The sequence below is a fragment of the Danio rerio genome, chromosome 10 (genome assembly GCF_049306965.1).
Source record: "Danio rerio strain Tuebingen ecotype United States chromosome 10, GRCz12tu, whole genome shotgun sequence".
Classification (NCBI taxonomy): Eukaryota; Metazoa; Chordata; class Actinopteri; order Cypriniformes; family Danionidae; genus Danio; species Danio rerio.
In genome coordinates, this window is record NC_133185.1 from 30,551,950 (window position 1) to 30,574,500 (window position 22,551).

General features: G+C 37.1%; 1 protein-coding gene across 5 annotated transcripts in view; it reads right to left on the bottom strand.

Annotated features, from left to right (window-relative positions):
- Nucleotides 1–22,551, bottom strand: part of tiam1a (TIAM Rac1 associated GEF 1a) — a 121,303-nt gene that overhangs the window by 47,997 nt on the left and 50,755 nt on the right. For all 5 annotated transcript variants that reach the window (XM_073914761.1, XM_073914764.1, XM_073914763.1 and 2 more), the window contains 9 exons: nucleotides 15,106–15,198; nucleotides 11,523–12,462; nucleotides 10,250–10,724; nucleotides 8,180–8,352; nucleotides 7,519–7,743; nucleotides 5,169–5,354; nucleotides 2,085–2,231; nucleotides 1,850–1,924; nucleotides 528–701 (listed from right to left, as the gene is read on the bottom strand). In XM_073914761.1, the coding sequence (XP_073770862.1) occupies nucleotides 528–701; nucleotides 1,850–1,924; nucleotides 2,085–2,231; nucleotides 5,169–5,354; nucleotides 7,519–7,743; nucleotides 8,180–8,352; nucleotides 10,250–10,724; nucleotides 11,523–12,452 (2,385 nt within the window). In that variant the 5' untranslated portion in view covers nucleotides 12,453–12,462; nucleotides 15,106–15,198. The remainder of the gene's footprint in view (nucleotides 1–527; nucleotides 702–1,849; nucleotides 1,925–2,084; nucleotides 2,232–5,168; nucleotides 5,355–7,518; nucleotides 7,744–8,179; nucleotides 8,353–10,249; nucleotides 10,725–11,522; nucleotides 12,463–15,105; nucleotides 15,199–22,551) is intronic.

The following is a 22,551-nucleotide window of genomic DNA, read 5'->3' on the forward strand; positions in this document are numbered from 1 at the left end:
ACGGTATGCTATTACAAAATCGTCGCGTTTGAGGTCGGTTTTCTTTAAATAGCAGCGATGGGTCTCAAATTGTACAAGAAGCACTGTATTAAATTACATTTTTACCCACCATGTGTTCAAAACATGAACATTTAATTTACCCCAGTATATACAATTGAGCTTCTGCACTAGCCTGCCGATCCTGATGGCTTTTCGCCTCGTTTTATGCTTGAACAACTAAATGAATGCCAAAGACTATTTAACTGATTGTATTTTAATTACATTACAACATCGATGATGTAGAAGGAACCATATAAAATGGAAAAAAGTCACATTAACCGTTCATCGGAAGTTTATAAGTATGGGAAGAAACGCTAGGTCCGCATATACCCTATTGTGTCAAACTTTATGTATGCAATATGAGGACTGAACAGTAACCTAGATCTTGTTTCTTCTCTCTTGGAATTTCATTTTGACAGGATTCAAGCAGTCACATGGTAATCTATTTGATTTGAACAGTTCTGTTTGTGAGTATATCTGACATTTACCTTGCACAGGGCCTCCAGGGCCTCCATGGCCGTCTCTCCAGGTTGTATGATAGCCAACACTGGACGATCGTCAGGTAAAGAGACCCAGGATGGCGTGAGGTAGTCGGGAACCCAAACTTCATTGTCTGTCTTGTGTTGAGGCAGGCTTTTCAATGAACTCTCTTTGTCTTTGTGCTAAAGCAAATGAAAAAAGAAATAAACAATTTAGGAATGAGGCTGATGTAACGTGGAGATTTTTCAAACAATGTACGATACAGAAATAATAGGTTAATGGTCAACATTAACCTATTATCTATAGAGCTTATATAAAATTACTTGGAAGGGAAGGATGAAAATAATGTTTGTTTCTCTTAGTTTTACTCATAATGTGCAATAAAACTTGGAATGTGCATCAACAAAACAAAAATAGGGTCAGTTTCAAGTTGCCATCAACGAAAGCTAAAATGCATAAGGAAAATTCGACAACCTCAAAAAGACATCACAAAAACTACAAAAGCGTAGATTCATCAAGGTGTCACTTTTCTGGTTGTATTTGCACAAATCGGCCTTATCACACTTAAGCAGAGCTGTCTGGATCGATGCAGCAGACAATGTGATGATATCTAATCTGACTCTAATTAACTTGGCATCCAAGCGCAGCAATGTGCAAACCCCAGCGCAATACTCAGCGCCTCTGTCTGACAACAGCGCAGTTAGAGGTCTGGCGGGTGATCGATGGGCTGACGTGTAGCGGCTGGGATGTGCATTGTGGGGTCTTTCGGGGGCTCTTGGGTCTGTCAGCGGGTCTGGCCTGTTGTCAGTGACGGCATGCTGCCTGGCTCAGATAGCTTATCCCACACTATCGGGTGACAGCCTAGCACCCTCCCCTTCCCCTCAACAATCTGCCCGCAGAGTAGCTGTGATGGTGGTCCGCCATCATAGAGAGACAGCAAGCCCACACATGGTGAAGGAAAGCGGGAAATGGGTCAGAGGGACTTAAACACACTCACACACTGGCAAACACATGCAGACAATACATTAAACACTCCAACATTCTGTCACTCATACGACTCGCGCGCGCACACACACACATGCTACCCTTCCAAAACACCCGCCATCTGCTTCATCTCCAGGCTGTTAATGGACGGGCCGGGTGGGAGAGGAGCCCGGTGCTTCTCCCCGAGGCCCAACAGCCCAGCTTGGGTGTCTTAACTCTGTCTAACCCTTTGAGAGCTCCGCACAGCCCTAACGCCTGAGCTCTTACCCTTTCTGCATCTGACAGCATTTTCTTTGACAGTTTTAATTATGTAAAGCATGCTGTGAAGTGTTAGAGTCCTCCTCACCAGCGTATTCTTCCCAGTGTCCTCAAACATGTGCTCCAGATTCCTCTTAACCGGCTGTTCACCGTCTACAAACACCTGAGGATAAAACAGAATAACTTAATGAGACAAATCTGGAGTAAATATCATGCAGTTGTTTTAATGCACTTACTACAACGCATGCAGACTAACAACTGCGCCGAATAAACAGTTAAATGTGTCATAAACAGACTGCAGCAGATGTCTAGCAGATGTGAACCTGGTTGATGCTGGGTCTGCCTTTGGTTTTCTTTTTTGAGGTAGTGTCCAGGCCCCACAGCGAGGAGAAACGGCTTTTTCGTTTGCTGGAGGAGCGAGACAAGGCTTGGGTGCGTCTACGAATCCCCCCGTCCGTCCTCGCAGCCACCTGTGCAACATCAACACACACGCAGAAAGTCAATAAACGTTTAAGAGAGTGTCAAGCACATGTGCAGTTTGACAGCTATTTAGCATTTGTCACTTTGGAGGAAGGGTAAGTTCATTCAAAAATGGAAATTCTCTTAATAAATTCTTGTCCTCATGTTGTTCCAAACTCCCAAGACTTTCGTTCATCTTTGGAACACAAATTAAGATATTTTAAATAAGATCTGAAAGCTCCTTTATCATACAGCAATGGTCCTGGGTTGTTTAATGTCCAGAAAAATAGCTAAAAACATCCTTAAAACAGACCATATACCTTCAGTGATTCTGACGGAATATTAGACACAAGAACACTTTGAGCACACACAAACACAAAATGAATGACTTCTCAGAAAAAGTATTGTTGTTGCTTCACAATATTCAGAAGACACATGGATTGTTTTGATGATGTTTTTCAGTATTTTTCTGGAACAATGTCTATGGAGGATGAAGCAGCTCACAGAATTAATCCAAAATATCTTTATTTGTGTTTTAAACATGAACTAAAACCTAAAGTTTGTTGACAAATTTTGATGTTGGCTTGAGAAAGCCATTGTGACTGTGCTAAGATTTGGAATGGCAGTTGGCAGGGCATATACCATTTGCTAAGTGGTTGTTAGTTAGTTGCTAAAATGTTTATGGCATTGCTAGGTGGTTGCTAGGCAGTTGCTAATGTAAAGTGGGTTGCGAAATGGCAACCCTCACGTACATGTTTGAGCAAATTGTAATACCAAGTACGCATTTCTAGCATATGTTATTGCACTTAGTTAATCATTAATAGCATAATAACAATGTTATTACCATTTGGCTAATCATTGTAAACATGCATAGTACACAGTAGGTCCCAATTTGCTAACATGAGTCAAACGAGCCAATACTCAGGTCCCTATGATCTTCTGGTGTAGAGATATTACTGTTTTTAAATGGTTTATCGGTAAGCCTGTTTTGTTGCTATGGGGACATTTGACAGCTTAGTGATGATACATCAAAGCTTCTTGCCAATAGGAGTGATATAAATGTCTCGATAACAGTCTTTTTTACAGTCGAAAACTAGACTTGAACATTATGTAAAAATGGCTTTCCATATTTTGTTGACAATATAATGCTTAATAAGTGTGAAAGTGCTACATGCAAAAATAGCTTGCTATATCAGTAAAAAAAAACTACACTTTATGGAAATTTTGGGCTTGTATACTTTTTTTTATATGCCCGGATTATTAAAATATAATATTTTTTCAAAAAATTATTTAAAAATGATAAGTCTGATTGGCATGAGATATAGCAACAATCTCTAATGCAGAAGGCAAATTTTGACCAAATTTGGCCCTCGTAGCATGAGCAGCCTAGGAGGACATTTGATTTTGAGTACATAGTATAACAGTAGTAAAGCATTATGTTGACTTTCTCAAGCCAACATAATGAAGGTCTTAGGGGTTTGAAATGACAAGAGGGTGAGAAATCAGACAAAACTTTCATTTGTATCCCTTTATAGTGATAATTTAAAAAAAAAAAAGATGTTTGCATGATTAATAATAAAAAGAAAGTTGCATGTAAATGTGCAGCATAAACATTGTTCAAAATCTTTACTTTTGTGTAAATGAATTTAAGTGAACTGTTTTGGTGACAATATTAGACATCAGTTCGAGTAGAGCAGCATTTAAAATGTTAACATTTAGATTTTTTTCTGAATTTGTTGCCCTTAACTCCACTTATTAGTTTTAACCTTCACTGATTACAAATGGCCTAAGTGTCAATGTGAAATAAAGAGAGCGGGTGAAAAAAATTATCCCTTTGCCTTTAGGCTTCAAATAAAGATCAGTGATGGGGAAAAAAATCTGACATGACTCATTTTAGAAGTAGTACACACATAAACTGCTATAGTGTGAAGATGTCCCGTTCACACACCCCACCACTAAACCACACTGACGCTTCTGGGGTAATAAATGTTAGCTCCCCAGAAGTCATAAAGGATTTCCTCAGTAATGTTCCCATAAACATAAAACCACAGTGGTTGAAATCTACAATACAGTACAGCATCTGAAGACATAGCCTTTGTGACTTGTTTTAGTTTTTAGAAGCAATAAGCAATAACAATGAACAATTAAAAAGACAGCTTAGATAGTAGCCGGTGATGATGCTTTAAGAAACAACAACAACAAAAAAAAAAAACAATTAAACTGCAACAAAGCTAAAAGGATAGTGTGAAAATTGATCAATCACTTGAGTGCTATTGACAACAAATGCTTTTTTTTTACTGTTTAAAGGGTCAAGAAACACCAAAACATATTTTATGAGATGTTGACAGTCATATATTCTCCTCTGTGTCTGTGTGGTTGTTTTGCCTCAGTGAAAATCAGCGTGTGCCCGAACTGAAGCTCCCTATTTTATGCAAACCCTTCCCTCTTTCCCACCCACACTCCCACCTAAACAAAGCTGGACTTTCCTGCTTTTTTTTTTTCAAACTAGAGTTGTGAACACACCCTGCTGAGACAGCCCTTTAAAGTGCCAATGATTTTCTGTCAAACTTGATTTGGTTTTGAAGGAAATTGACAAGTTATGTAATAAAATAAAAGTTGGTTTTCTATGCATTGCTGTGACTCTCTTGAGGTGAGAGTTGTGGTTCTCTGACTTCATTTTACTCCATTCCGTATGCTCTCTGTCGAGCCGCAGAAATAAAAAAACACAATGATGACAGCATGTTTTGTTATTTAGTTTCTGTTAGGACTCAGGCCAAGAACCAGCTGGCAGGCAGCTCAGAGCTCACCGGGCTCTTGTGGAGTGGATTAAAACGAAGTGGATGTTAACAAAACGTGCTCGAGAGTGTAAATGAGATGAGGATGAGTGCGAAACAGAAAGAAAGAGGGAGTACTGAGTGTACTCTGAAGTATATGTGCGTATTTCATACCAGGGCATGAAAGGATGACACTGAAAAAATGCCAAGACGACCCATGGACAGTTTGGTGGGACGGGAAGCAACAGCAAGTAGGCGTTTTGGATTTGGAAGTTCGCCACCCTGCAGGCTGGACAGGTAACAGCGATACCGAAACAAGTCCATGTGAAACTGCTCCAAATTCTGCTCCCAGAGGAATATCTGAACACAAAGAAAGAAAGAATTCACTTCTTATCCCACTTTGCCAATACTTGAGCATTAACACTTTTTGTTTTCTCTGTCCACACAATGATGAGAGCCGTTAAGCTGCTGACTATTAGAGAGTGGGCAGTGTTTTTAATACGGTTTTGTTTACTGGGGGAGGATGCTGGGATAAATCATTAGTCAGCAGGCCTCCTTCAAGCCAGCATGACCTGAGTCTATTCCGAGACCACGGAGGAGTATCCCCACCTCCACACAAACAGACAAGTACATCACACACACAAATAAGCAAGCACGCATTTACACACTCCTCTTTTATGTAAGAACAATCAATTCACATGTTAGTCAGAGATTAGATCAGAAAGGCACATTTAAAACATGTACAAACCTCTGCAAAACAATTATACACTCGTCTAAAACCTTTTAAGTTTTTAAATGTCAAAATTACCAAATCTGGGAATAATTATTAAAATAAAAAACAATAAACTGCATTCAAAATAAAATGTTATATTTATTTACGTTATTATTACTACATAATTATCAATAACACAATAATATTATACATATGCATGCATATTTTTGAGATAACAATTTGAGATAATATTATATTTAAATTTAAAATACAAATGTATTTGTTTTTCCTATAATTACAAATTAAATATAAACTTGTATAGTTTTGTATTTATGTATGAGCGCATTACATTTAAATAATAAATACATATTTATGACTTACACATGTATTATGTAAAAACAAAGTTTTATTTTACATGCGATGGATCATAAGTAAATTTGCACAGCAAAACATTTTTATAAATATACTGGATAATAAATACATCCTATTTAAAAGTGCAGTATGTAAGTTTGACACCCAGTGGTTGAACTAGGTATTACGTTCCTGGATCAAAACAAACGCAAGCGCAGGTTGGCAGATCGAGGGCCGAGTCTGACAATCGAGCCTACAGGCTGATTTAAGTCATGTTCTAAGTTAAAGCAAAGGCATGCAATAGAGGGAATATTTTTCATATTAAAAGGAGTTTTTGTTCTAACCAACATCTCAAATTGATATATTAAAAGTTGCTTCTAATTCTTGCAGCAAACTGGCAGTGCTGTTTACCTCAGGTACACCTAATGTGCTTTTTTTAAGTGTTAAAAGCTAATAATATGAATTTGAATGCCATTTTGCATTATATTTATTGCTGTACTACTGAAAGCAGCAGCATACCTCAGATCTTGAAAATAAAATCAAACGTTTGAAATTGGACATTGGAACTGTGACTCAAAACCTACACATAGTGATTCAAAATGTAAATTGAATAATGTTAAAGAGATTTAATATTTATTAATCAGATTTAAACCTTACCATTTCGTGAGGAAGTGTGCATTTTGTGCTTATTTAAATGTCTATCTGGCTGTATTTAAATGTCTATAGCGTTTCGTCTTGTGCAAACAGCCAAATTACTTTCTCACTGCAAAACTCATCAAGTAGGGTGTTGTTAGGACACGGGGTTACAATGTAACCTGCTCACCTGATGTTTACACTCGTAATATTTATATTATTTGCTAATTAATAACCTCATGTGGAACTCTGAATTTGCATCTCATTTCTGAGTCTGCTATGAGTCAGCATTTCAGTCACAGGCCCATGCTTTGAGAGCCATTTTCAATGAATGAATGAATGTTGTTTTCCAACAAGGCAACCTGGGGTGCTGAAATATTATTAGCTAAACTGGCAGTCGGTTGATAAAAGAACCAAAAACAAAGACAGCATTCCAGCACAGAAAACACGTTATCAAAGCAGAATATCTGACTTCCACATTGTTTTTCAGATAAACAATAATAATCACTTAGCATGTTTCTGAAGTATCTGTAAACTTATTATGCCTTTTTTATTCTTTAGAAGAGTCAAAAACTTACATACAGAACCTTTAACCAAGTAAATCACTATCAAACGATAATATCAAAGGTCAAACTACTAATAATCTAATGACACCTAGTTAACATAGTTTTCTCAACTCTTGGGGATAAATACCTTATATTAATCCAATGGCAACTGAGACTTAACGGTACCTTAACCTTATAATATACAGGATTCCTTTGACTTTATCGGGCATGATTCAGAGTGTCAGAAAAGTGGGAACACATACAGAACACGGCCTGTGCATACCTGATCAAGGATAGTCTTCCTCTTCTTCCCATCAGTGACTGCAGAAAGCTGCATTTCGCCCATCTTCTTCATTTTCTCATCCATGTCAATCTTCTGTTCAAGCTTCTTGATTTCAGAGCGCAGCAATCGTACCGTGTCCTCGCGGTGGTGCTGGCGGGCGACGGCTGCCGCACAGGCTGAGTGGATAGCAGTTATCCAATTTTCCAGCTCAGTCTGACCTGATGTCTAAAAAGTAAATCACAACATTATTTATGATCACTACAGATATTTTGGTGAAAATAGGGCAAACCTTGGAGCTTGGTATCTAAAATTGGCACTTCAGACATATAGGGTTAAACATCAATACATAAAACTATTTTATCACAAAGAAAACACCAAGAATCTGTCAGTGCAAAAACACAATGACAGTCACCCAGATCTGACTGTAAGGCTTGACTAGTTAACCTTTAAAAATGTCACATTGTAACCAGGATGTTGTCAACTGGCTGTCACAGAACAAAATGTCACAGAGACTAATAGAAATTCAGAAATACCATTCAGCACTTTTGAATGAAACAGAGAACCATGAGGATTGATATGGGACAATTCTGCACTACACTGATCTTCATGTGCTTAAAATGGAATCAATCACATTAATTTTGATCTTCTGAGACTGTCTTACCTGGAAGAGAAAGGCGTCTCCCAGTGCATTGCTTAAACAAAACACAAAGTCTTTCTTAGGGTGTTCTGGGACAGCTTGGACAATGCTGTTCTCCACCCAGACTGCATGTTTGTGAATGCTGTTATGGTCAATTCCTGAACGTCCATCCGTTTCATAAAAAAACAGAGTGCATCCTGGGACAAAAGGCGAGAAAGAAGAAAAACATGTCACTGGAAATGTAATAGTAAAGTTTTAGGATTCAAAATATCTATCATAATAAACACATGGATATTTTAATGATGGGTGTTGACAATGTTGGTAAAAATCATATTAGTTTTAATAGATGGCACAAGGTTTGTTAAAAACCTTCAGAAAACCTCATTATGTTTCTGACACAAAGGATGACCTGTGATGCCTTTGATGCTATTTTGTGTTCTTTTTCAATAGCTATTACTGAAGTCCCTGAACATAAAATAAGATGAATGGATACCAGTCATGGCAAGTGTACTAACATCAAACAGCCTGAATCAAAAGCTTTAATAAAAATCCAAAGTACTTGGTGTGATTTGCCTGACGTCAAATAGCAGGGGTAAATGGCATATTGCTAATTGAAGGGGGATGAAGGAGTCTAAAAACAAAAGATCAATTAAATGCATTGCATTGTAAAACAGAGTTTCAAGTTTACTTTATTTAGTTTTATATAGCACGTTTAAAACAGCAACTAGACTAACCAAAGTGCTTTACAACATCATAAAACTAAAAATACAAAATGAGAGAAAGAAAAAAGATAAAGATAGAAAAACAAATATGTCATGAAACAGGCTAAATAAAATTATTAATCGGGCAATGAAAACAAGTGGGCTTTTAATAGTGACCTAGGGTGCTAACACTAGCACTTTTGGTCCACAGCCAGGTTCGTTTGATGTCAAAATACGGTACGTTTAGCTAGGTAAACGTGTCTTTTAAACTTGGGTGCGCACCTGTGAACCGTACTCAAGTTTGCCTGAAACAGGTGGTCTGGGGTACGGTTTGTATGACCTAATAATGTTTATTTGTGTGTGTGTGTGTGTGTGTGTGTGTATGTCTGTGTATCACCTAATTTGGCGACAAACTGGACTGACCCAGTTCAAACAGTGATAATGTCTGCTTGTCTCCACCAAATCCAACGTGTGCAGACATTGCGTGATGTTCAAAATGTTTTTAATATTTTTTTGCAGCAGATAGATGCAAGTGGCTCTCGGTACTTTGGTTTTAGTAACAACACAAAAAGGTTCAATAAAAGCAGAATGACCGTGATTTGCGGGCATCTCCATTTTGGTGCTTTGCTTTCTTGGCCGTCACCTAGCAACAGCTGTACACAAAACAGCAGCTTGATGACGCAAGCATACTGGGGTTCAGACGGAAAAAAGACTGTGTAAACACAAAACAGGCCAGAAGGTGGGAAGGGAGGGGGGGCAATCGAACTTCAGTCCAGGCAATTGAACCAAGTGTGAAAGCACCCTTAAAAATAGGGACTAGTGGGCACTTAAATGGCAAGGAACCATTCTGATCTCAACTGCCAAGTCATTCCAAAGGTAAGGCCCAATCTCCTCTGCACTTCAGACTGAAGTGCAGAATTAAAAGAAGGTACTGGTTGGAAGATCTTAGACTTCTCGAGGGGGTATAGTTCAGATATAGTTGGGTGCTTGACAGTGCAGAGATAACAAATACAAGAAAACAAATACAAAGATATTAAAATGTGTTCTAAATTTAAACAGGCAGTCAGTGAAATGCCTTTAGGAGTAGAGTGATTTGATTCCTCATTTTTAAAAAGAAACGTAGCATTCTGCGCAAATTGATGAGGTTAAATTTGAGTTTTGGAGAGGCCAGAGCAAAAAGAGTTGCAGTAATCAAGACATGATTGGATAAAAGCATGTATGGTCAACTCCAAAGTCTTGTCAGTGACAAAGTGCATAATTTTGCAAGTGTACAGAGCAATTGATTTGAACAGAATACCCTCTGAACATCTCATCCTGGTATTTTTATGGACCATACTCATACTATATACTGCATAAATAGTATAAGCAACATGCTTTTCCAAACATAGCTTACCTTTGAGTGACACCCAGTACTGCTTCCACTTCCTTTTTGCTGCTGGTTCCACCCTCTTATTCTTTTTGTGCACCAAAAAGTTCTTCACAGCCAGCATGCCAGCCTTTCGTACAGTGCCCTGCACTGCGGTGAGCAGAATGTCAGAGGGGTAAATGGAGCTCAGAGTTCCACTGCTTCTTTCATCGCTGGCAGCTGAACTGGCCTCCTCAAGGCATTCCCTTGTTTGTCGGGAGTTCATGTCCAGCTCCTGACGGAAGTTCTCATAAACGCCTTGATCTCCACCTTGCTGACGGTCTCCTCCACCTCCGCTGCTACTGCCACTGTCACTTCCCGCGAAGATGCTTTCACTAGCGGTGGAGTACACGGAGAAGGATGCAGACATGGCCTTACAACGGCGGGAGGAATGTTCAACTTCAGCAGCACCACCATCAATACCGCTGTCTCCATATTCACTGCCCTCACCAGCCGTAATATCCTTCACACAAAGAAAATGAGTTAATGAAGATTGAATGTGACAGAACTTTATATGGGACATTGTTCTAAAACATATCTCTTCTTAGAATGTCAACCAAAACAATAATAACTGCTTGACCTTTCATAAAAACAATAATGGAAGTTAACTTCCATTGTACTCTAAAAGGTTCCTCTTTCTTTTCTCTTTTGACATAAACAAAGGAATTGGTTAATATTGTAGTTGTTTACCTGTGCGTAAAAAAGGAACAGAAAGAGGAAGGCATGCTAAAGAGAAGGTGAAGGTTCCCTGTGCTGACACTAAAGTTCCTCATAGGTTGATCATAGGAAGTATCATGTTTCAAAAACACTGGTCTCCACAGTAGCTGTCAGAGTTGTGAATATGACTGAGGGAAAATATTGTTTGAAGTTTCATCAAGACCTTTCAAAATCGGAAACACTTTGACTAGAAAAGACCAATTAAATCACATTATATATGCACAAACATGAAATTCAAAAGCCTATTAGAATTTAGTATTAAAGGTCCTGAAGTGCTTTTATCTTTTGAATTTTACTAGACCTAAAAGTAGATGGAGAGTTAAAAGTGTTTCCTCAGAGAATCCCATTAGGGATTCCTCTTTTTAACCAGTTCCGGGGGATCAGGCACTTTTAGCAACGAAGTTATACAATGAATAGATCACACTATTTTAGAACCTTGAAAATGGACAAAGTGGACAAGCACATCATTCATAACTGTCATAAATCATTGATTGTCTATATTTTTTGAGGATGTAAAAAACCATGTGTTGGAAGAATAACTCACATGTGTTGTTTGTGCTCGTCGTCCCTGCATACGTGAGCAGATGGTAGTCTGGTGATTGGACAACCCTTCTGACAGGCAGTGAGAGCGACGACAGGGAAGAGTGTACGCTCCATATCCATTCCCTTCCTCCTCAGCAGGAGACAAGATCTCGCCATTCATTATACCTTCTGTCCTCTCTGTATTGTGTCCATTATAAAGATGGTGCGAGCCACGAAGAGGAGGTAGCCTCTGTGTGCAAAGTTCATCTAAAGAGTTGGCTCTCTCTCCTGAATGAGACTCCAGTGTCCTTGGGCTGGAGGTACGACGGCGTCCTCCACAGTTTGCAAAGCCTTTGTCTTCATCCTCATTTGTCCCTATAATTTCCTCTGTGCTTGTCAGATGTTCTTGGCTAAGGTCTGACAACGAGAACTCCATGGAATCATCTCTCCACATGTCAGCAGATTTGGAGCGCTTCTTCTTGAAGCTGCCACCTTCCCGAGGACCATCTCTGGTCCTCTGCAGGTACGTGTCCTCACCTGTGAAAAGTCCATCATCATCACAACCATCTGGCACCACTGTGTCCATCTCCACTCCATCTTCTGAACCTGGCGTAATGGTGGGATCACCAATGTTATCATGGAAGGACATTGGCCGCAAGTTCATTGCCATTCGGTCCACCCAAATGGTTCCCCCATAGCTCTCCAAAGCATTTTTCTCGCTAAACGGTTCTAGGCCATTTTCACTTAGGGATTGTGGGATGGAAGGAGTGCTGCTGGACTTTGTGCTGGACTCAGAGTTGCGGTGTTCAACCTTGCTAGTCGAGGCATGGCGTGATCGTCGAGACTGTTTGTTAGATATGCGAAGTGATCGGGTCATGTGCTTTCGTGAGATGTGGCCATGTCCCTGACTGTAGTACGCAAGATCTCCATTTTGGCTCTCCACGTTCCCCATGGTTAACCGTCTGCAGAAAACACAACTTGAGGTAAATATGGGACATATCATTACCTATATAGATGAAGTTAAGTCTAACCAATCACTAGCTGTCTATGAATGCCTGTGTGACATTTCAGTGACAGATTTGTACTGTATGTCTTTAGGGCTCTCAAACCTGCTTGATCAGCAAATGCCACATTCTCTTCATATTCTATCTAAAGACCATAAATAAGTCACCATAGCATACCTGCAAGTCCATGTCTTATGTAAGGGGGTAGAGTGCAAAAAGAGAAAGCAACAGAACAAAAGAAGAAGTACCTACAAAAGAGAAATTGAATCCTTGCTAAAAGTAAGAACTGAATAACATGTGATCAGAGCACAACACCAAAAATATCTCTGACGCATACAAGGACACAAAACGAGAGTGTGAGTAAAGGAGTGGGATGAGAAACCTCTCAACCCCCTGTGGTGGGAAGATCAGTGGATTTTACAATGACCTCCATTAGAGAGTTCACCGTATCTCAGCAATAACCTCCTGAAATGAATGTTTCAATTAGAGTAAAATTCTAATAAATTAGTCCTTAGAATGAAACAGGAATTAATTACAGAAATCCACTGTGTATCATTTATGGAATAATTCTCATAAAATGAATTTGGCATGTGGAAAATATTTGCAGAGGAATAGCCATGAGAGAGATTTGCTCAGTTCATTTTAGGCCATCATAGACACATTCTCAGCATGAAGTATGTCCCAAAAGTAAAGGTAATCATGCCTGCTCATAATTGGTTATGATACATAGTTTGCACAAGCAATTACAGCCAATCCAATAATATTTCCATCCAATTCTCATTGTGAAAAAATATTCAAGATGAAGTGCTAGGCAAGAGAAATTCTAAAATTCATGTCATGTCATACTGTGCAAGATTTTTGTGCAACATAGGCTCATTCTGAAATCGTATCCCTATATACGTTTCTGGAGATCGCAAATTATGTAGCCAGAAGTACGTATGGCTGCATTTCGTTTTTAAAATGAACGCTACCAGCTGACCACTAACCTCCGTATGAACGGATTTCCCACTGTTACCAGTTTGCCCAGTTAGCTCACCATGTACTATGGTGGACTTGAGACACAGAAAGGAGTTTACCACACTGACAGGTTAAAGTCCAGTAAAGAACAGTTCTAGAAAGTGGGTAAAACAAAAACAGAAGCCAAAAAATTTAAAATTAAGTAAATAACAGGGTGAGAATGTGGTAAAATCTGTTTAGGGAATCTGTTGGTTGGGTTTAGGGTAATGGCTGGGCAGGTCAATCAGTGCTTTTGAATATACTATTGGTTGGGTTTAGGAAAGGAGGAGGGTGGGTCAGTCAATCAGTCAGTTAGTCAGTCAGTCATTCAATCAGTCGACAGCGGCCTCTGGTGGATTTACGTGAGAACATCAGGCACGAATGGCACTCGCAAGAGAAATTTGAGATCTCAAAAAGCATGCACAGCAGCCTCTAGTGGATTCGTGAAAACAATACTGCAAAAAAAAAGCTCCTGGGACGTAGAGCTACACAATTAATCAAAAAAAGATTGCGATCTCGATTCGACACCGTAGACGATCTTAAACCAGCATTACTACGATTCTGTTTATCATATTTCCAAGTTCAGGAGAGAAGAAAAGGTGGCTGCACGAGTCTTTTCATTGTTTCACACACATTTGCTCAGTGACATGGACACCTCCAAATGATGTTGAATGAGTCACATACTGTATTCATAAGGTATAATTCACCTAAAAATAATTTTTGTCTTCATATAATGATGTTTTCGCGGCCGGGAAATCACACGTGACGTGAGCTGCTGCCCGTGAGATGTAATCACAGAGAGGGAGGGAGTGTGCGCCTACTTTAGTGAACAGAACCTGCATATGCAGTAACAGGTATTACAGTTGTAAATAATATTCAGTTTGTGGCACAGATTGATCGTTTGGGAGCTGCGCGTGAAGTATGAACAAGCACTTAGCAGTCAAAATAAAAGCGAAAGTGTGCACTTCATTTAAATTATCATATTGCATTTAAGAGTTATGATTACGACAAGCATTTGATATGTGTTTTCTTTAATAGTGAACAGAGTGGTGCATGAAAATAAATGTTTACAGTGTCAGTATACCTACTCGAGCCTATATATTGTTGAATATAATCTAATAATGACAAATGTCTGATTTTACCAGTGAATAAAATTGTCCAACAATGTTGTTAATGACAGATTGCAATCTCAAACATAATAATTCAACATCAGAATTATTATAAGTAGAATAGAATTATTTATAGAAACCAGTAGACCTAAACATAATATTATTATTGATGTTTTGCCATAAATTTGTTTTTATCATACCTTTATTTTACATCTACAGAATCGTGAGATAATCGTGATCTTAGGCAAAATGAATCGCGATTCTCATTTTAGCCAGAATCGTGCAGCTCTACTGGGATGTATTGGGTGCACTTCAGAAATGTATGTAGACATACATTTTCAGAATGAGCCTGGGTTGTTTGTGTGTCTTAAGCTCAGCAACATTCTAAATGGCTGAACTTCTGATATTGTGCTACAAGGTTTTAAGCTGCCTCAAAACCACATCTCTATTGTGTTTGCACATCATGACATCATGTATATAAGATCAGCAGCAGTACCTGAGGCCGAAGCAGTGGATTAGATGCACTTCCAGACGGCCATGTTCCTAATTGTTGACCTCATGGTCATGATCAGCCCTGCAGCAGTTTTCCCTGAAAAAAAAGAAGCACAACACATTTTAAACAAAAGAACAGGGAAAGATTAAGTCTATACACAAGAATAGTTTAGATAGCTACAGACAAATGAGACATGCAGGAGGTTTGGGGTTTCTAAGTATGCAATGGGTGGATTTCAAGTCACATATGAGAACATGACAGCACACCTGTTCCAAGGTGCGGTCACAGAAATGCATAACATTTATATAACAATGCTTCACACACCCTCCCCTGCTGAATGAGAAGAAGAATTTGTTGAGATTCGTCTCAGTTCCATAAGAAGCCGACAATACAGCAATTATGGCAGAAGATCAAGGCTTTCCAGCAGTAGTCTTAAAGCTGAACCCAGTTATATATTCTTCAATGCCATTCTGACCCAATTTCTTCTAATCCAGAGAGAAGAGTAGAGAGAAAGTCTCATCTCCATATTTCAGCAGGTACAATTATAAGATTCTGTTCAGACTATGCGCTCTTAGTGCATTTTATGGATTAGCCTCAGAAAGACACGGTCACTGCTCCAGTAACCAGGAGTTACAAATATTATGAAAAAGACGAGAGAGAATATACTTATAGTGGTTAAAACACATCGGATCCATTTAAACCTATATAGCAGAATAAAACCAAGACATATCTAGAAACTAGAATATCACTGAAATAACTTTTATTTGGTTCTATTGATATTAAAACCACCTCAAACAAGCCAAGTTTTCTTATGGGTATTGTAACTGGTTATTGTGATGTTGTTCTTGTTCGCTTATGTGCTCTTTCTCACTGCCAGAGGGTTAATAATTCAAACAGTGTGTGTAACAGAAGGGGTCAACATGCTGTGAGGGTCAACAAGACCTTAAGTCTACTAAAGTGAGAAATGGAGACCCATCTGATGATCTCTATCCTCAAGACAACAACCGTGTTTGTTTGTATATGAGCACAGTGACTGAAAAACCCTGCACTGCAGTAAGTCTACTCAACCTTGCCGTGGAGTTACATAAACTAGGGTTGACCCCATTTTTTTGCTGTACTTTACTTGTTTTCACAGCTCTCTACATTTTAGCTCTTCCTTTCTGTTCTTGTCCCCTCCTCAACACTATTAGATTCATGCTCCACGTGATATTTAAGCTTTTATATCAGCAATTCAAAAGTAAGGTTTACTGGGGGTTGGAAAAGAGATCCTAACTCTACTGGGAAAAAAACATCTTTAGTATTAAAGCTTATTCCGTTGCAGATTAGCCATTTTCACAGTAGCTACTTGAGTTCCTATGTCATAATATTCTCAGTCTCAGTCATGAAAATAATCATATTCCAAATCTGACAACAGTCGATGGCTTTTTAATGCATGGAAGTTAGCTAGCTTTATTGTTACAAGCAGCAGTTTGATACAAATTTACCAACTATACCCATTGTCCATACTCAATTGGAATTAAATCTGCCATTATTTGTTTTGTTTGCCAGGAACCTGCACTTTTCTTTAGACTTAACATATAATACTGTACAAATATCATTGGATATCACCATTTTCAAAAAAAATAAGTTTTCATGATTTAAATGGAAGCAATAATATATACTTTTCTAACAACAAATTTCACTTTTCACAACATTTGCATTTTCAAGCCCTAAAATGCTTGGCTTTTAACCCATTTGTGCCCAATTATTTTAAAAATGGTTTCATGCATGTAGTCTTGTTAATAGTGTCCTATATGAACATGTTTTGCATTTATTTTCTTCAGGTTATTTATTTATCTATTTATTTTTGGCCTGAAAATTGTGTTTGAATATGCAGCAACTATAGTTGCCGGTGGAGAAATACATTTATAATGGACAATATATGTATAAATTTGAATAGGAGGAGAACATTTAGCATTCTAACTCAAAACAACTGCTTTCAACAGATCAATTAAAGTCATTTCCGTGAATAGAGTTTTTATTAGAGTTTCTAAGGCCATGTCCACACGTGTAGTTATTTTTGTAAACAAAAACTTTTTTTCTCAATTTTCTAAAAAACAAAGACCCTATTGCTTTGAAAATTATCAACCCGACAAAAGTTTAATAAAAAAAAATGTTTCAGTGACCTGATACTGCATTTTTTGTAGAAAAAAGCTACAATTTCAGCCTGATCTCACAAGGAAACTAAGCATTTTATGTTTTGTCAGTTGAGTGGCTAATTCGTATGAATTCTTTTGAGTTCAGTCGTATAAAAATGTAAGATTTTAAAAAGAAGGCGTGGTACCCAATCCCACCCTTAACCCCAACCGTCATTGGGTGATGAGCAAATCGTACAAAATTGTACGAATTAGATTGTAGGAATTCATATGAATTAGCCACTAAATCAAAAAGTTACGAATTGCCGTGAAATTGTGTTGGCAATTTAGACAAATTATGACTGAATTCAGTTGTAGTTTTCAGCAGGATTTAATTATTCTCTGTTCAATCAGCACTTTAACTCTGCTCCAGTGTTATTTTAAGTGTTATTTCCCAGTGGTAGAAGTTAATTTTTCTCTGAGGATTTTGCTGTATCAAAAAAAAAAAAAAAAAAAACATTAAACAAAACCAACAACCTTGATTTATTAACTTATTAACACATTATTTCCTAATTCCCAACTATAGTTGCTACTTGAAGTATACAAAAAAACTATAGATCTTTTGAAGGATTTGTTCTGTTTGAATGAATCTAGAGACCTTCATGATTAGGTGGATTTACATTTGTGAAGGAAATAAAAATTTTGTAACATAAAAATTGACTTTGGAAGGGTTTGTATCCATTTTTAATCCTGAAATTAGGGGAAGCTGAAAGCTTTACGTAAAGCAAATTAAAATTTATTCATTTTTTTCTTTCTTGAAATCTTCTATTTGGTTGTTTGCTTGCATTTCATTGAGAAATTGACCATGGATAACATGTAGAAAATTACTTAGAAAAGGAAAATGGCTACTATGAACTTTGGCAACTACAGTTACTTGTGGGCTTAAATGGGTTAATTGAAAATGTCTGTTTAGTGATATGCCTTCTATTTAAAATCTTTGGTCTCGAAGTCTGGAAACAACTCATGAATACAATATTTCCAACAAGAACACATCACTAGCTAAATCTGTCATAGATAGCAATCTTTCAGGAGGAAATAAGCCATATTTAAATGCCTGAAAAATGTTGCCCAATACGTTCAACAACTTGTCTCTCTATTAATGTGGTACACAAGCATATGTGCATTAATCAAACACAGATCTATTACCATCTGATCTGATTCCATTAAATATCAAATCTTCAGCTTGGAAAACATACTCCAGATGGAATATCTCAGCGGGGATCTACAGTTAAAATGTCACTGCAGTCATAACCAAAAGGTTAGCGAAAATCGATGAGAGAAACTGTGATCCCGATGAGCAGAGTGGCAAACGTGAGTCAGCGGATGAACCCAATGACCTGCTGCCCACTCTTTTCGCTCACTCCCTCCCTTCATCCTATTCCTCACCTCCATGCTACTGAGATCCAGCAATAATAATGTGTGAGAAATCTCAGCATGATGACAGTAGACCCCATACTACCGTAAACAAAACGCGATGGCCACAGTGTGTTGAGATGCTCGTATGTAGCTTTTGTTGTTTGTGAACGCAGTAGATGTTTTGTGATCTGGAAGCCGGACATCTCCTGCAGGGCAGAGGCAGGTGGAGTGGATGGAGGAAGGGAGTGTTATGGTGGAACAGCCTGCTGGGCCTTGTAGAGTCTCACTGTGAAACTTTAATCACAGGCACTTAGAGGACACCACCTCCTCCTCCACTGTGAAAAATGTGCAAGCCGGAGCTCCGTTATTAAACCTCACACACTGATCTCACAGTGGTGTATATACTGATATGAACACTTCTCCAAAAGACCATACAGAACATTCATCCATCCATCTATCTATCTTTTTGTATTTAATTTTGTATTTCTTTCTTTCTTTCTTTCTTTCTTTCTTTCTTTCTTTCTTTCTTTCTTTCTTCGTATTCTGTCTTCCTTTCTTCCTTTTTATATTCTTCTTTCTTTTTTGTATTCTTTCTTTCTTTCTTTTTATATTCTTCTTCCTTTCTTGTATTTTTTCTTTTTATATTTTTCTTCCTTTCTTGTATTCTTTCTTTCTTTCTTTTTATATTCTTCTTCCTTTTTTGTATTCTTTCTTTCTTTTTCATATTCTTTCATTGTTTCATAATATTTCTTCACTTTCTTTCTTCCTTTCTTTGTTTTTCATATTATTCTTACTTTCTTGTATTTTTTCTTTCTTTTTCAAAATTTTTATTCGTATTATGTCTTTCTTTCTTCTTCATATTCATTCTTTATGTTTTTCATATTTTTTCTTCCTTTCTTTTATTTTTTATTGTCTTTCTTCTCTGTTTCTTTTTTCTCTCTTTCTTCCTTTTTCATATTCTTTCTTCTTTTCTTTTTCATATTCTTTCTTCTTTTCTTTTTCATATTCTTTCTTTCTTCTGTTTCTTTTCCCCCACTCTTTCTTTCTTCCTTTCTTTTTCTTCTTTTATCTATCTATCTGTCTATCTATCTATCTATCTATTTATCTATCTATCTATCTATCTATCTATCTATCTATCTATCTATCTATCTATCTATCTATCTATCTATCTATCTATCTATCTATCTATCTATCTGTTTTTTATCAACTGTTTCTTTTTCTTTTTTTCTTTCTTCCTTCTATTTTTTCATATTGTTTCTTTATTTCCTTGTTTTTTCTCTCTTATTTTATATTCTTTCTTACTTCTATTTATATTTCTCTCATTCTTTCTTTTTCAAATTCTTTCTTCCCTTCTTTTTCATATTTTTACTTCCTTTCATTCTTCCTTTGTTTTTCATATTCTATCCTTCTTCTATAATTTTCTTTTTCACATTCTTTATTTCTATTCTTTTTCTTCTTTCTCACTTTTTCTTTTTCATTCTTTCATTCTTTCTTTCTTTCTTTCTTTCTTTCTTTCTTTCTTTCTTTCTTTCTTTCTCATTTTCTATTTTTTCCCCATCAGATTCAACTTGTCTCTCATTTATGATGATTTTCAGTCTTTCTTTATCATCATATTGCGTCTTTCCTCTTTTCACATGTCACATTTCGTCTTTCTGTCATCCTCCTCCTTTCACTCCCGTCCCCCTCTCTGATGAATGTTTTTCTCCCCCCGTCCCATCTGCAGCGTAAAGCTAATGTTTGGCCGTGCGGAGGCTGTGCATTGTAATGAAATAATGAAACGGACTGACTCTACCGAACGTCCCTCTCCCACCCTCAGAATCCCTTTTGTTCGAGAAGAAAGAGCTACTACAGAATAGATCACCAGCACGAGTCAAATGTGTAAAAAAAAAAAAAGAAATAGTCACAGCTTTGGTTTCTTTAACTTCCTCCAGTTAGTTCACACAACAGGTGACACAAAATGCTCCTTCCTTTATTAAAGAATATATATATATATATATATATATATATATATATATATATATATATATATATATATATATATATATATATATATATATATATATATATATATATATATATATATGGCAAATAGAGGTATAGTTCTGCAATCTACAGTAACTTTACCTTCTCAATCTCTCTCAATACTGAGCGAGCAGATGGTAGGAAGGCATAAGTGGGTGTGAAATGAATAATTCTAAAGCGACGAGTCACAAATATATCATTACTGAAGTATAATCATCCCAAATGTCTCCATTTATCACATTATAAATTATTAAAACACAGACAGGCCCACTTGAGAAGAACTCCTGCACCCTAGAATAAACTCTGATAACTCAGCAAACTTAATTCAGTCTGATAATATAAAAGAAATATATTTAAAAAAGCACTTGGAGCCTCATATTATGATGGAGAAGAAAATATGAAAGAATATTCAGTAAACAAAGAAAAGCAGTGAGTGATGACTGCTAAAAGTGAGGGGGAAGCAAACACAAATGCATTATTCTCCTTCCCTAAACCTGCTCCCATCAGTCCAATCCTTAGTCTTTTTTTTTTTTTTTTTGCTTCTGTTGCTTGTCTTTAAGGCCTGGGGCAAAGAGCAAGGTTTAAAATCTCCCCAAAGCCCAGCACTGCTGCGCCGACTTGAGGAAGACCACAGGGCTTTTTAAATGCACAGACAGACAGCAGGAGAGACTGGATTCGAAATGCTCCATTGTTTCTTCAGATGGAATCTATAATTTTGCATGTGCAAAATCTACTCTTGTTAGTATAATGGAGAGCGCAGACAAAGACACAAGAATAATGACTGCCCACACTGACTGCTGACTGAGTACCACACAGATACAGCTTGGAAAAGACATTATCAAACATTTACACTATGTTCAGTATCATTTTAATATAACCACATAAAAGGGACAGATTTTTTTTTAAATAAGTTATTTTAATTTGCTTTAACATGTTATTTAATCATCATTTTCCAAATCTGAGTGTGATCAAATCTAAAAGTGGAAACTGTGTTTTTGCTCATGGTGTATATGACGAGCGCTCAGGCATTTTTAATACTTGTTTTAATGCACATGGTTTTTGCTGGCTTTACAAAGTCAAAATTTAGACTTTTTAAGACCTTTATTATTTACATTTTAGCCTTTTTTATTATATTTGAAATTATAATATATGAAGTTACTTCTCAGCCACAAGTTTGAAATAAATTGTCAAAAGTTGAATGCATTCACGCATCACATACAAATCTTAAAATAAACTATAATAAACTAAATGTACGCACAAGAGTCTGTTCAGATTGGTGTCCTCGCCATATGTGGATTATATAAACTAAATAAATTCACAGAGAACTTTTAAACAAACATTGTAAGGACGATAATTAAACCATATTGGTAAATGGGGTTATAAATAGAGTTTTGTTAAAAGTTCTATTGAGATGGATTGTTGGGGATTGGATACGTGTTGGCCTGATTGGGTGCCTTTTATGGACAAAGAAAAATAAAGACCTGTTTACAATTATTTAAGATATAATTATTTAATTATTTAAGACCCACAAGACAAATTTTCATTTAATTTAAGATTTTTTAATATCTAGAATTTGAAGTTTCAGACATTTTAAGACTTTTTAAGACCCCGCGGACACCCTAATGTATTTTTTTAATTAAGCTATAAAGGCACCTTGGCTATTTCTAGCATGTCCTGGATTAACAAATATGACACTAAAACAGCCAGAAGGTGGTGACAACACCCTGTCATAACGAGTGATTTACTGAGTAATTCATTTAAATGATTCGATTAAAACAGCGGATTCATTTTGAAAATAAGCAAGTCAACGTCCTTACAAGGGACTAGCTAATAAACATTTAATTAAATTATTTGTGCAGAAACAGATTCATTGTTAAACGAAACACCACAGATTTGG